This window comes from Cryptotermes secundus, unplaced genomic scaffold, assembly GCF_002891405.2.
Source record: "Cryptotermes secundus unplaced genomic scaffold, Csec_1.0 scaffold1379, whole genome shotgun sequence".
NCBI classification, from domain to species: domain Eukaryota; kingdom Metazoa; phylum Arthropoda; class Insecta; order Blattodea; family Kalotermitidae; genus Cryptotermes; species Cryptotermes secundus.
Window position 1 is genome coordinate 576352 of NW_019718634.1, and position 12507 is coordinate 588858.

A 12507-nucleotide genomic window follows, 5' to 3' on the forward strand; every position below is an offset into this window, starting at 1 on the left:
AAACAGAAGTAAATTCAGAAACAGTTAAACATAAAGGTTACTGACATTGAACCTGTATTAAAAGTGATTAACAAGTGTTCAATATAATTCGTCCTAACTTGAGATGTGCTTGTGATTTGTGGTGTTAATTTATTCCTTTCGGAGTTGTGGCCCGTTCAAGGCTCTGAGATAAGAGGTACTCAGCTCTACCAAAACAACAAAACCCCCTCCTTTTAAATTAACCCTGAGATATTTAGCAAGAAGAAAGAAGAACCTAGTACAGGCGACCCAGCGTGTGAGAAAGAAGAAGGAAAAGGTAGGAGGTGGAGAAAAGGGCGGTAAGAGAGAAGTAGCGCCCAAAGTGTGAGCAGCTAGCACCAAGCAAGAAGGAGAAAAGGGCGGTAAGAGTTGGCAAAACGAGAATTGGCAGGGGAAAGAGAAGTACTCGGAGAAAACACGCCCGTGCCAGCTTGTCCATCACAATTCCCACGTGACCTGAATGGGGAAACAACCTAGACCGTTTCATTGAGAGTTCGGTGACTGGCCCCCCTGCTATGTGGCACGGCCAAATAATAATAATAATAATAATAATAATGTATATTGTAAAGCTAAATATCTCACGTTCTTACAGCCAAATATTTCAATAAGTTATTTATTTATTAGCACGAACAGTCAATTGCAAGACAAGATCTTGAAATTAAGTAGACGGTGGTATATACCACTCAGAATTACCGGATTTTCGGACTCTTTCCGTTGTCCGGTATTGTAGAAACTAGAAAACACGACATTTCGGAAGCTGGGTCTGTTTCCGGTCCCCTTTCCGCATGGGAAATAGGTCCTGGCGAAGCCATAATTGTGACGTCTATTTTCCTGTAAATGTGAAGGTTAAATTGCCTCTGGGATTTGCCGCCGTGTAGTTTGGAGAAAGTTCACTTATATTTGGAAGAAGCATACAGCTTCTTCTTCTTGTTTGCTTCTTACTGATTTTTTGGTTGGCTCACTATTCGACAGTGAAGATGGAGGCATTACGTTCTTTCGAAACATCGGTGAATTTATACCGATCTACACGGCGTTAAATCTCAGAAGAAATTACTGTGAAAGGTAACCTCAGCCAGAAGCTCACATCGAGTTTATTTTCATTTGTTTCAGGGTTCAAAATCATACAAACACCTCTATTAACTAAACATAACCTACTGTAATAAACAAGGATACGTTTTAAAATAAATTTGTTACCAAGAAATCAGAGGATTTTTGAAGTTAAAAATGGATAATTTGATAACAATTGAAAACATGAAGGTTTTCTTGGTCTTAACCATATGTGGTTCAGCCATTTTATTGTTATTGGCAAAGATTTGGAAATTCTTTCGTATGTGGCAAAGTGTTTCAAAAATTCCAGGTCCCCCAGGAGTTCCAATTCTTGGAAATATACTGGAATTCGTTCCTGGAGATTTAGCTCAGAATTTTAGAGTAGTGAAGAAGTTCATGAAATGTGGACGCAACGTGAAGGCATGGTTCGGCCCCTTCCCAATAATTCTCATATATGATAAGGATGACATCCAAAAAATTATAGGGACCAAACAGGCAGAAAGCAGAGGACCACTCGCTACCAAGTTACTGAAAGAAGTCTGTCTCAATGGATTATTCTCATCGGAAGGCAATGTATGGAAACGTCACAGGAAAATAGTTCAATCGACTTTTCATAATAATGTATTAAAAAATTTTGTTGATAATTTTTCGAAAAATTCTTTGATTCTGACGGAGAGATTGAAAACAGTGGCGGATGGAGAAAGTTTCGATATATTTCGATATATCGGAGACTGTACTTTCGACGTACTTTTCGAAACAGCATTTGCTTATAATATGGATATTCAGAAGGGATGTAACGTGTCTCTTGCGAAGAATATCTTGAGAATTAATGATATTCTCACCCAGAGATGCACAAACCCTTGGTTACTGAACGATACGATGTTCAGGCTAACTAAAATGAGTAAGGAATTTGCGCAACTGAACAGTATCATGCACGGAACAGTAGCAAAGCTAATAGAAGAAAGATGCAACTCATTCAGAGAGAGCGCTAAAGGGAAACTTGATGTGGATGACGCTGATAATATGACGAAATCTAAACCGGTGCTGCTGGATATTCTGATATCAGACGGCCAGTTATCTGATTACGATATCAGAGGTGAATTATTGACAGCTCTTTTGGCGGGAACTGAAACAACAGCTACCACCTGTTGCTACGTCCTGTGCGCGTTGAGTGAGCACCAGCAGGTACAGGAGAAGGTTCTGGAAGAACAGAGACGCATATTCTGCAAAGACTTTCTGCGCCCCGTCGCAGCTGAAGATGTGTCACGCATGGTTTATCTGGAACAGGTAATCAGTTTTCTTATTCATGCCAATATAAACGTATTAGATATTTCATGTAACCCTAGAAATGCCAAGTGCTGGAAATTTCGAGCTTTACAAAACTGTTATGTCGGACAGTGTGTGACATCTGTTGGCGTTCACCATGAACTACATGGTAAAGAGCTGTTTGGAGGGAATTGTTCTCCATGTTCTTGAAGTCCTTTGGGGAGTTTGTATATGTAATTTACTGATGAAAGGTGAGTAGCTCTGATACACTAAGATGTCGGCTTCCATTTCTGAAGTTGGGAAGCCCACGGTCGCTCAGTTACTCAAGAATTTTCCAAAATTTTACGGAACCCGAAAGTTCATTACCTTTTTCACAAGAGCCCTACACTGAACCTTATCCTCATCCAGATTAATCCACTCCATATCACTCTAAGATCCATCTTAATATTACCTTTCCGCCAACGTCCAGGTAATCCTAGCGGTCAGTTGTGCTGCTACCTAAGAACTTCCCACAATTTTATGGAAACCGAAATTTCGTGATCGAGTTCACAAGAGCCCTCCACCGTGTCTATCCTCATCCAGATCATTCCAATCCATACCATCCCATCCTATCTGTCTAATAACCATTTTAGTATTGTCCACCCAACTACGCCTTGGTCTTCCCGGTGGTCTCTTTCATTCTGGATTTCCCACCAATATACTATTTGCATTTTTCTTCTGTCCCATTCGTGCTACATGCCTATTACATTAACATTAAACTTCTTACAGGTGATAAAGGAGACCATTCGCATCCTTCCTCCAGTTATATTCGTTCACAGGCAGATGGATGAAGACACGTTGTTGCATGACGGATGTGTTCTCCCAGCTGGCGTGTTCACTTTAATATTTACTTACGGAGTACATCGGGACCCTGAGGCGTTTCCAGACCCAGACCGTTTCGACCCGGAACGCTTTTCACCTGAAAACACCTTGGGAAGGCACCCCTACTCCTACATACCGTTCGGAGCAGGTCGCAGGATCTGCGTTGGTTATAAGTATGCTCTGAGCGAAGCGAAAACAATCCTGTCGTCGATCCTGAGACGCTACCGCGTCCTGGAGACGAAGGGGGCAGTCAGTGCTGTGGAAGATAAACTCCAGCTTGGGATAATCACTGTGCCGAAGGAAGGGGTGTATATTAAGCTTCTACCACGAGAAACTGAAATATAAATTACATAATTTACCCCATAAGTGCCAAGCATCGAAAATTTCGACCTTTACAAATACTGCTATATTCGACAATATGTGATGGCTGTTGGTATTTCATATGAAGTACATAGTCAAAGACACACTGTAAGATTTAATCTCCTGCATTCTAAGTTCTTAGGGAATTTTATATATCTCTCAACATAGCAGTACCGAATCTGCGTTTCTGTCCGTGCGATAACTTGCAGTTGCAGGAGAATAAATTTTTTTTTTCCGTTTACAACGAGGTTTACTGTAGAGCAAATGCATGTAAATAGTCATTTGTAAATGTGGTAAGACTCACAGTAGAGGCCCCTCATGTGTGACGCAAGACAAGATCGAGTGTGTGTGGTATTGAAGTGTTCTGAAACTGAAATGTGGAATAAAATTTATATTAATAATAATGTAGATAATTTTAATTGTAATTCTTTTGCTGAATTTTTTAAAGAATGGGATCAAAGAATTACTGAAGGAAAATTAAAAAAAAAATATATATTGGACGGACAGAGGGCGATACACAGGCTTCCGAAGCAGTTGATATGGAAATTGAAATGTAAATTATTATGGTTGAAAGATTAAGTATTTTATATGTGATATTATTGGAAGTCTGTATAGTCGGTTAGTGTGTGTGTATATATATACACAAGTTAGCATATATATACTCGTAGCTGGCCCAGGATAATGCGACAGGGCCCATTTTTTATCCAGCGGTCAAATTGAGCCCCTGCCCAGAATTGCACTCAGAACAACTGTTAATTGAAGTACAAGGGAATATGGACGGTTTGTTGTTACATCGTTTCCATGTAAACCGAATGTACTAAATCTGATCTCAGTGACAATATTACCTGATGATGGCCGCAATAAGCGGCAGTGTGTCAGTCGGTATTACAGTATAGACCATTTCCACAGTATAGGGGTTATCTCTGAACTACTAATTTTGTGCCTATCCTGTTACGCTCTTTTCCCAGAACTTTTCAAGTTCATAACGCACATATTTAGTGAAATAATATTGTGACATATTTGCTCAAAGTAAGAATTGTGCACCAGACAGAGAGCCATTGATAGGGAACAGCTCTCGGAACACGTTGCTTCCCCGGTAACAAGAGAACACGCAATAATGAAAGCGATGTTTTCTGTGAGGTCCGTACCGCGACGATATAACGAGAATCAGCTGCCAGTACGGGAAGTTTTGAGACGGTGGTTAGAAAAGTAGGAGGTAGGTGTGAGATGGTCGCCAGCCTTCGACGACGTAAGCCCGGGAGCAGAGAAATGTCCTGTGTTGGAAGCCGTTACCAAGCAGCATAGTGAAGACCGTGACTGAGAACATTAATTTGTGTGATATTGATATAAAATTTAGTCACGAGTTGTTAAAGAGTCAAATTCGAGTACCAATTCAATCCTCTCCTGTAGTCACACTCAGTCACGTGACAGTATTTTCAAAATGCCCTTCAGGGGTTCTAATATACTCACATGGTTCGGTGGAAGGCTTCTCTGTGTTTACTGTAGCTAAGAACGGGAATTGAAAAATGTTACCAGCTGAATTTTCCGCTAATATGTAATAAAGTAACCAAACCGAATTTATTCTGTCACGTGTAGGAGGTACCCATGACGAAAATAACGGGTTCTAGTTCGGATGATTGGATTTATTGGCACTTCTGTTACAAGTTCTCTTAATCACACTTAATACAGCACTATCGCTGATTTACACAGTTTACAGTTCACCGTTGCACGCGCATTAGGATTATCCGTTTTCACTAGTCGTCTCCTGGCAACGGATTTTAACACATAAACTATAACAGTCTCACTGAATTACACACCCAAAATATTACACAGAAATTCTTCTCTTCACAGCCGCACTCTTGCAACTAACTCTTAACTACACTGCACTACACTCATATAAACTACAACAGGTCTTCATTATATAGGCTCCGCACGGACGACATAGAAAACCAGTCACATGATTCCTAGCCAGCGACTTCGTTGGTGCGCTGAGTATTGCCTAGCAACGAGCAATAACATTCGTCCGCTGAGATACATCTTCTATTGTTGCACGTTGGAACATGTTTACCGAGCCGTTGCCTAGAAACGCTTCGAGCAAGTCCGTTATAATATTAATTGAATTGTCTCTTGAATTCATAATTCAGAATCCAGTAACAGGAGGAAAGTGCAGAGAAATTTACGTGACAAATATTCCCCCATATGCCTCTCCTTTTATTGGCCATGTCTCGGTGAGGGCGCGACGTCAGAGAGATTCAAAAGAAAAGCAAAGAATATTGCATTATGGGACATCACCTGCAGAGCCTTCACATACCTACAAAAGAACCCCCCTTTTTCTTACTTGCCTCTTCTCCCTCCTTTCATAATATTCTCAGCGAGAACCTTGTTTATTTCTTCTTATTCTTCTTTCTCCTCTTGTGCTCCTCTTCTTTCCGTTTATTTTATACACGAAAAGAAAATCCTCTTTCCCCCGCCCCTCCTTTTATTATCCTTATTCTTTTGAACTTAACGAATATATATATATATATATATGTACCTCTGTACTCAAAGATTTGTCTACCACCTTTTCTTTTCAGTTTTCTTTCTCTAACTTTTACAACTGTGATACATACATACACACACACACACACATTGTGCTAGTCTTCTTACATATTACTTCCTTCCCATATCACCATACATCACTTCTCTTTTTGCACATTCCTAATTTTTCTCTACCTGTTTCTGCGATATGATATAATACCTCTTTTCATTTCAGTGATGGACCTCTATCACGTGACATAAAGCACAGGCATTCCCCACGCTTATGAATACACGTTCCTGGGCAGAGTTCGTGCAGCAATTCCCTGTTTCACGTTAAAATTACGTTTTATATTTCGCACTTACGTAGAAATGACACACAGAAATCATCAAACGCATCATAGTGTAATCACCTGAAGCATATGTGACTGCGCTATAATCATTGCAGATCCTATTTCATTATAAATATGATATTAGCGCGCGGTAGCGTAGTTGGTTGAGGCAGTATGCTACAAGATGAAAGGTCGCGGGTTCGATTCGCGATGAGGTTATTGGATTTGTCAGTTGATATAATCTTTCCAGCCGCACTATGGCCTTGTCGACTCAGCCTCTAACGGAAATGAGTACCAGGAATCTTCCTTGGGGAGTAAAGGGCGGCCGGCGCGTAAGGCTGACAACCTCACCGCCATCTGTGAGCCGTTGTCTAGAAAATATGGGAGCCTCGGCGTCTCACAACCTTATGTGCCTCCAAGGCCTGATACAGGGATAGCTAGCTAGCCACCTAATATAACTAAACTCCAGCTGTATTCATATTAGTTCAGTGGTTTGGTTAATCGTTAATTCGTTGAGTGAACTTATTGACGTCAGTTAAAGTTACAGACGTTTCCGTGGAACATTTTGCCTTCTTATTCAAATAAAAGAGATAGAGATAACACGCTGTTCGATAAAGTTGGGAAATTTGAAGGGTACTATCCCCTTGGGATGTGATATCGAGTAGACCGATACCGACGTTTCGGAATAAAATGAGTTAATTTCTATCGACATACGGCGACATACGACACATCCCAGAACATAGCACTGTTCATGATACCTGCTGTTACAACCTTGTCTGCGAAGTTAGTGCCAACTTTAGCGGATAGAGAGTGTCGCGTGGTCAGTGCAACGGATCGCCACGGCCGTTAATCTCGGTTTTCTAGACCGGAGCCGCTATTTCCTTGAAATAGCTCCTCAGGAATATTTTATTATTAATACCTTAAATAGTTTACTTCATTTTGAATTAGCCTATACACACATAACAGATGACTAACGTGCAATTATAATCCTCTGTAATTTCCGTCCGCCCAATTATAGCTTTTGAAATAGGTCACCAGTTACGGAGGGCAGTGAGATCAGAGCTGTAGTCGCCCCACACCATCATTGACTGCTGCGTGTCGTGGATTTGAAACTAATTCCTAAGCTATACAACTAAATCCTGTAATATTGTGTTACTAATTATAGTTGTTATTTCCATGCATTGTGTCAGGTGCGATAATGGCTGCCGATCTCTGATGCTGATGAAATTCAGGTTTAGTCCGCAATGTTGGTAGCTCTGTTAATTCTTGTGTATCCACGCGATGAATTCGAGTAACATATCGGCACGTGATTGAGTGACTATAGACGGGGTTAGGATTGGTAACTACAAATAACTACGACAGTCTCACTGAGTTACACGCTCCAAAGATCACTGTAACTACATCACACAAAGTCTTCTCAGTGTTCCCTAGCCGTTGCTTGGTAGCGGCTTCCAAAGGCGGACGTTCCCTTTCCTCAACTACAAACTTCCCACAACTTCAACTCTCACTCTTCAGTTTCTGTGTGTTCTCTCGTTGTCGGGGAAACGTGTCTACAGAGCTGTTCCCTAGTAATGGCTGTTATACTGTCTCCAGTTTACACAGCTTTTACTCTGCAATTGGTCTACGTGGCACAATACTGTTAAGGGCTCACAACCCAGTCATTACCTCTAATTTTGAAAATAATTTAAAATGCTGCTTTTAAGAACGTAAGGTTATCCAGATCGGTATGTGAACCCCGGAACTGCCGAATGAACTCACAGATCATTAGAGCTAGACAAATGTATTTGTTCGTGTGGTCGTATCGGATGTGACGTATTTTAGTATGGCTGGTGAGTAAAGAAATATTGATAGAGATACCAATTTCCTCCGAAATGTTGTTGCATGTCTATACTAAGACGCACAGCGTCGCCTTCCATCCTCTTCATACGTCTTTTGACGTGAAACGATTGCAAAATCTTACCGTCTTCGACACTTACGAACAGAAGGCAGACACTCACGGGACCTTTACCTTATGCCTCCATTTCGAGCTCTTTGTATAGTCAGACTTATCACCAAGTAAGCGCAAAGTCGTCCCTGTGCTTAGTTAAAAACCATGTCATGATTTCATGTAGTGATTGGAGGTTTAGCTCCACTTATTCTTAACGTCGGCACTTGATAGTGATGTGTGGTCTGGTCGTTCTTCAGTCGATCATGTAAATTAGTTAATGGTGCTCGCCAGCACAGTCACGGGGCTGGGAGTCGTGCTACTCTCTCGTGGGTGGTCAGATTCACTCTCAGAGACCCCGTACCCTCAGAAAGGGAGGCTGGGTGGGCCCCAGGAGCAATCTGGACCCTGTAGAGACGAAAAACAAATGCTTGTGACGGTAAAGGAATCCCGATTTTAGACTACCGAACCTGTAGAAAACTACTATACCGACTGAGCCAGAAAGTGACAAAGGTTTTTTTTACATTACAATCAATTTTATTTGTTTTATCTTCTCCAGTTGCTTTTCACTCCATATTTACTTTCATTCTCATTGTATGTATTATAAAGCGTCACGCGGAATATACGAAACGAAACAGATAAACAAATTGTCACGTAACAACGTTGTCACTGGTATAACACTCTAGAACTCTGGGTAATTTGGGTGGTTGTGGGGGGGGCAGGGAGGGAAGAAAAACGGACAGAATAAGGGATGTGGAAAGAGAATAAAGGCGTAAGAGGGTAAGTTTGAAAACTAAATTAGTTTTCTAGCTGGTGCACCGTCTCCATCATATTCATATAGCATAACAATATCCGCATTTACATAATTGATTGAAAGAACCACCTCGTAACCCAACACCATGCTCTGTCTCTCCTCCCCCGAAAGCAGCCCCCCATTCCCCCTGCACATAAATGCGAACTTCCTACAGTTCACATATATATAGTCTGTCCAAAACATTTCTCAGGCTACGTCATAACTTGAGTAGGCAACCTTACGGAATGAAAGTCCCTATGTCTTCAGCCAGACCTCAGGTGTGGCTACTTTAGTTCCCATGCTATGTTGAGAAAATACGAACTACTATGAAGGTGTAATCTTATGGGTTTTAACGCCATGTATTCCGGTCTTATTTCTGGCTTGGTTTATCCTTGTTTCCTGACGAAGGAGCTAAAGGGCGACCGTCACGTAACACTAATAATACCGTCATATCTGAGCAGATTGTCTAGAAAATGTGGGAACTTCGACAGCCTGTTACATCGATAGTTTTTTACCATGATGATGGAGGATGTACATATCTTCGAAGCGTCGCTGAAGTTATAATGGATAATTCGGCGTTATAACCCAGAAAATCGTATTCGGCCTATGCTCACCGCCTCCTAGTTGGTTGCTTATTTGGCCTACTCTTCGGCCATGAAGATGGAACCTGTACGGAACTCCGAAACATCGGTTAACTACCAGACCACGGCATTAGAACTCAGGAAATGATACTATTCGTAGCTACGTCGTGTGAACCTCAAATCCAGCTCAGATCCTAGTAATCTTGTTATGATGACGTAAGAATGCATGTCACTATTGATGACGCAAACTCAGAGATGTTTTAGTCACAGTATAGCAATAGCATCAGGTAACGTAGCTATACATCCCCTAGCCAACTTTTCAGTCGACCCATAAATTCTGCTCTGACGTGACAACGATTTTTGAATTAGGGTGGGTTGTTCTCATATCACGACGGGAATTAAAAACAAGCCATACGCTACACATGCCATAGCGTTTCCAGGATACCTTTTTTTTTCCAGAATGTAATAAAATTTTGGTCAAATTAAATGTTATTTGGTGCTGGTGCCGTATTTAGAATTTATTTCATTTTTATTCGACGTGTACCACATCACAAAACGCGGTTATTTACCGACAAAAAATATCAAAATTAGCTTAATGTACATAACATTATAAACCTGTGTTCTCATGTCTGACATGAAATATATATATTATTTACTTTGAAAATCTGAATTTTTGTATTCCAGTAGGTACGTGCATATATATATATACGGAGTCGGTATAGCGACTGCCTACGGGCTGGAAGACCGAGGGGTCGGAATTCGAGTCCGGTAGGTGCAAGAATTTTCACTTCTCCGTGTTGTCCAGACCGGTTCTGGGGCTCACCCAACCTCCTATCCAATGAGTACCGGGGGTAAAGCGGAAGGGGCGTGAAGCTAACCACTCACCTCCAGCTAGTGCCGAGGTCAAGAAAATGTGGATCTATACATCCACTCCCCCATACGCCTTCATGGCGTAATGCTTAATTAGTTAAATACAGGGATAGTTTTACCTTATTGCGTGAATATCTGTAGAAACTAGGTATCTCAGTCAATATAGTGACTAAGCAATCGGTTTGATGACGTAGGAACCCTTTGTCCTTATGGGAAGTCAACTTTTCTTTTTTTCACAACGTCCAACCCAGTCAGTCTGTTATCCTGCGAGTACTGGTGGCTGTTTCCCTTGCGAGAAATCTGCCGCAGCTTGAAGCTGACCGCTTATCTCCATGCAGAGCCGAGATTCAGAATGAATGGAGCTATAGTTACACTTTTCCATACTCCATCGTGGCGTGGTGCTTAATTAAGTGAAGGAGCGATCATGTATGCGCCGTGTCAGTCAAGAGCAGATTTTAAACGCGCTTTTCCTCGATATCCTTGTCAATTCCCGATTTTCCTGCTGGAACAGTAACGAATACGTATGAAATTAAATGTCTGAACAACTGCGCCACGTGTATGGAGCAGTTTCGCAAGGCAACTTGTTCTACTCGATTAGTCGCTCCAGTCGGACTGGCGAGATCAAATTAGCGTCCTGCACTGCGAGAGAAACTTTGAATAATAAAGTTCGTAGGGGATTTCCCTCACGCCAGCCCTGTTACTACAGGGTGTTTCGCGATTAACTTAACGTAGGAGACAGAACGAGTTGGAATAGAGGCAACGTACTGGACTCGCATTTCAAGGTGCTTGATTCGAATCTAAGCTGGGACACTGGCCATAATGACTGAGAATGCGTGGTTCTTTCCATTCACTCCAAGGAAATTTTATGTTAGTAACTCGATTAGGCCACCACCATTTTCTTCCGAATACATAGAGTCACGTCTTGGGGTGATTATTAGACGGGATGATTCGGTTTATTGACCACTTATACAGATCACTCTGATTTACATGCAGTTACAGCGCTGTGGCTGAACGACACAATTCAAAAATCACCATAGCACCCGCTAAGCATTTTCCAACTGCTGTGTCTTCACCAGCCGTTCCCTGGCAACGGCTTCTAACAGTGGAGATTCTTCAGCTTTCCACGCTCAGGTCTCGTTTAAACTGCCTGCCAGCTATTCCCTCAAGTGAACTGGATCGCCCTCTGTAATCATCCCTTGCAGAACTCAACTGCACACAGGACAACCCGAGTCAGAGTCAGAGTCAGAGTCAGAGTCAGAGTTACGTTGCGACTGGCGGTAACCGTTAATCAGTTCGTCTTGGCGACAAGCCCCTTGAGACCTACGACCAGCGATTGTTTTCCAACTGAACCCTCGCGGTCATAGTCCTTATGTACGTGACAACTTTTCTGACGAGAGGATAGCTGTGTCGTTTACAACTGCTGCTGGTCCTCGCCAGCGCGGTCATTCTCGGGTCAGAGTCTCACGGGACTCATGACCATGTTTTACTCTCACATTCGAGACTACCCCGACCTGGAGGGCCAGGTCCCTGTATTTATATCCCCCAGGAACAGGGTGGCCTGGTTATACCCCCAGGCATTGGGTTCCCTTTTCGTCGCCTCCTACGACTCTCAGGGCTACGGTGGAGGTATTCGACCCCGCCTCCACACGGGATATACAGCACTATCAAGGTCAAAGTAAAAAATTTACTTTACGACTGGCGGTTTACCGCTAATTAGTTCGTTTTGGCGACAAGCCCCTTTAGACTTTAACCTCAGCTCTCTTTGTTTATAACCACTTACCACTGACCGAATTGAAAAGAATGCCCCCAAAATACCTCCGTTCTTGCTTGCCTATCCATTGCAGCGGGAACATGTTTACCGAGCCGTTGCCTAGCAGTGGACGTATCCTTTGTTCCCACTATGCCAGTCTTCAGGCGTCATGTCACAGTGCATTAAACATC

At 42.2% G+C, this 12507-nt stretch overlaps 1 protein-coding gene across 2 annotated transcripts in view; it reads left to right on the forward strand.

The window, feature by feature from the left end:
- Nucleotides 1–12507, forward strand: part of LOC111863323 (cytochrome P450 4C1) — a 222376-nt gene that overhangs the window by 187090 nt on the left and 22779 nt on the right. The window contains exons 2-3 of one of the 2 annotated variants that reach the window (XM_023849546.2): nucleotides 1129–2352; nucleotides 3100–3929. The exons of the other annotated variant lie outside the window; for it this stretch is intronic. Of the exons in view, the coding sequence (XP_023705314.1) occupies nucleotides 1243–2352; nucleotides 3100–3537 (1548 nt within the window). The 5' untranslated portion in view covers nucleotides 1129–1242 and the 3' untranslated portion in view covers nucleotides 3538–3929. Of the gene's footprint in view, nucleotides 1–1128; nucleotides 2353–3099; nucleotides 3930–12507 lie in introns of those variants that run through there. 2 annotated transcript variants of the gene reach the window in all.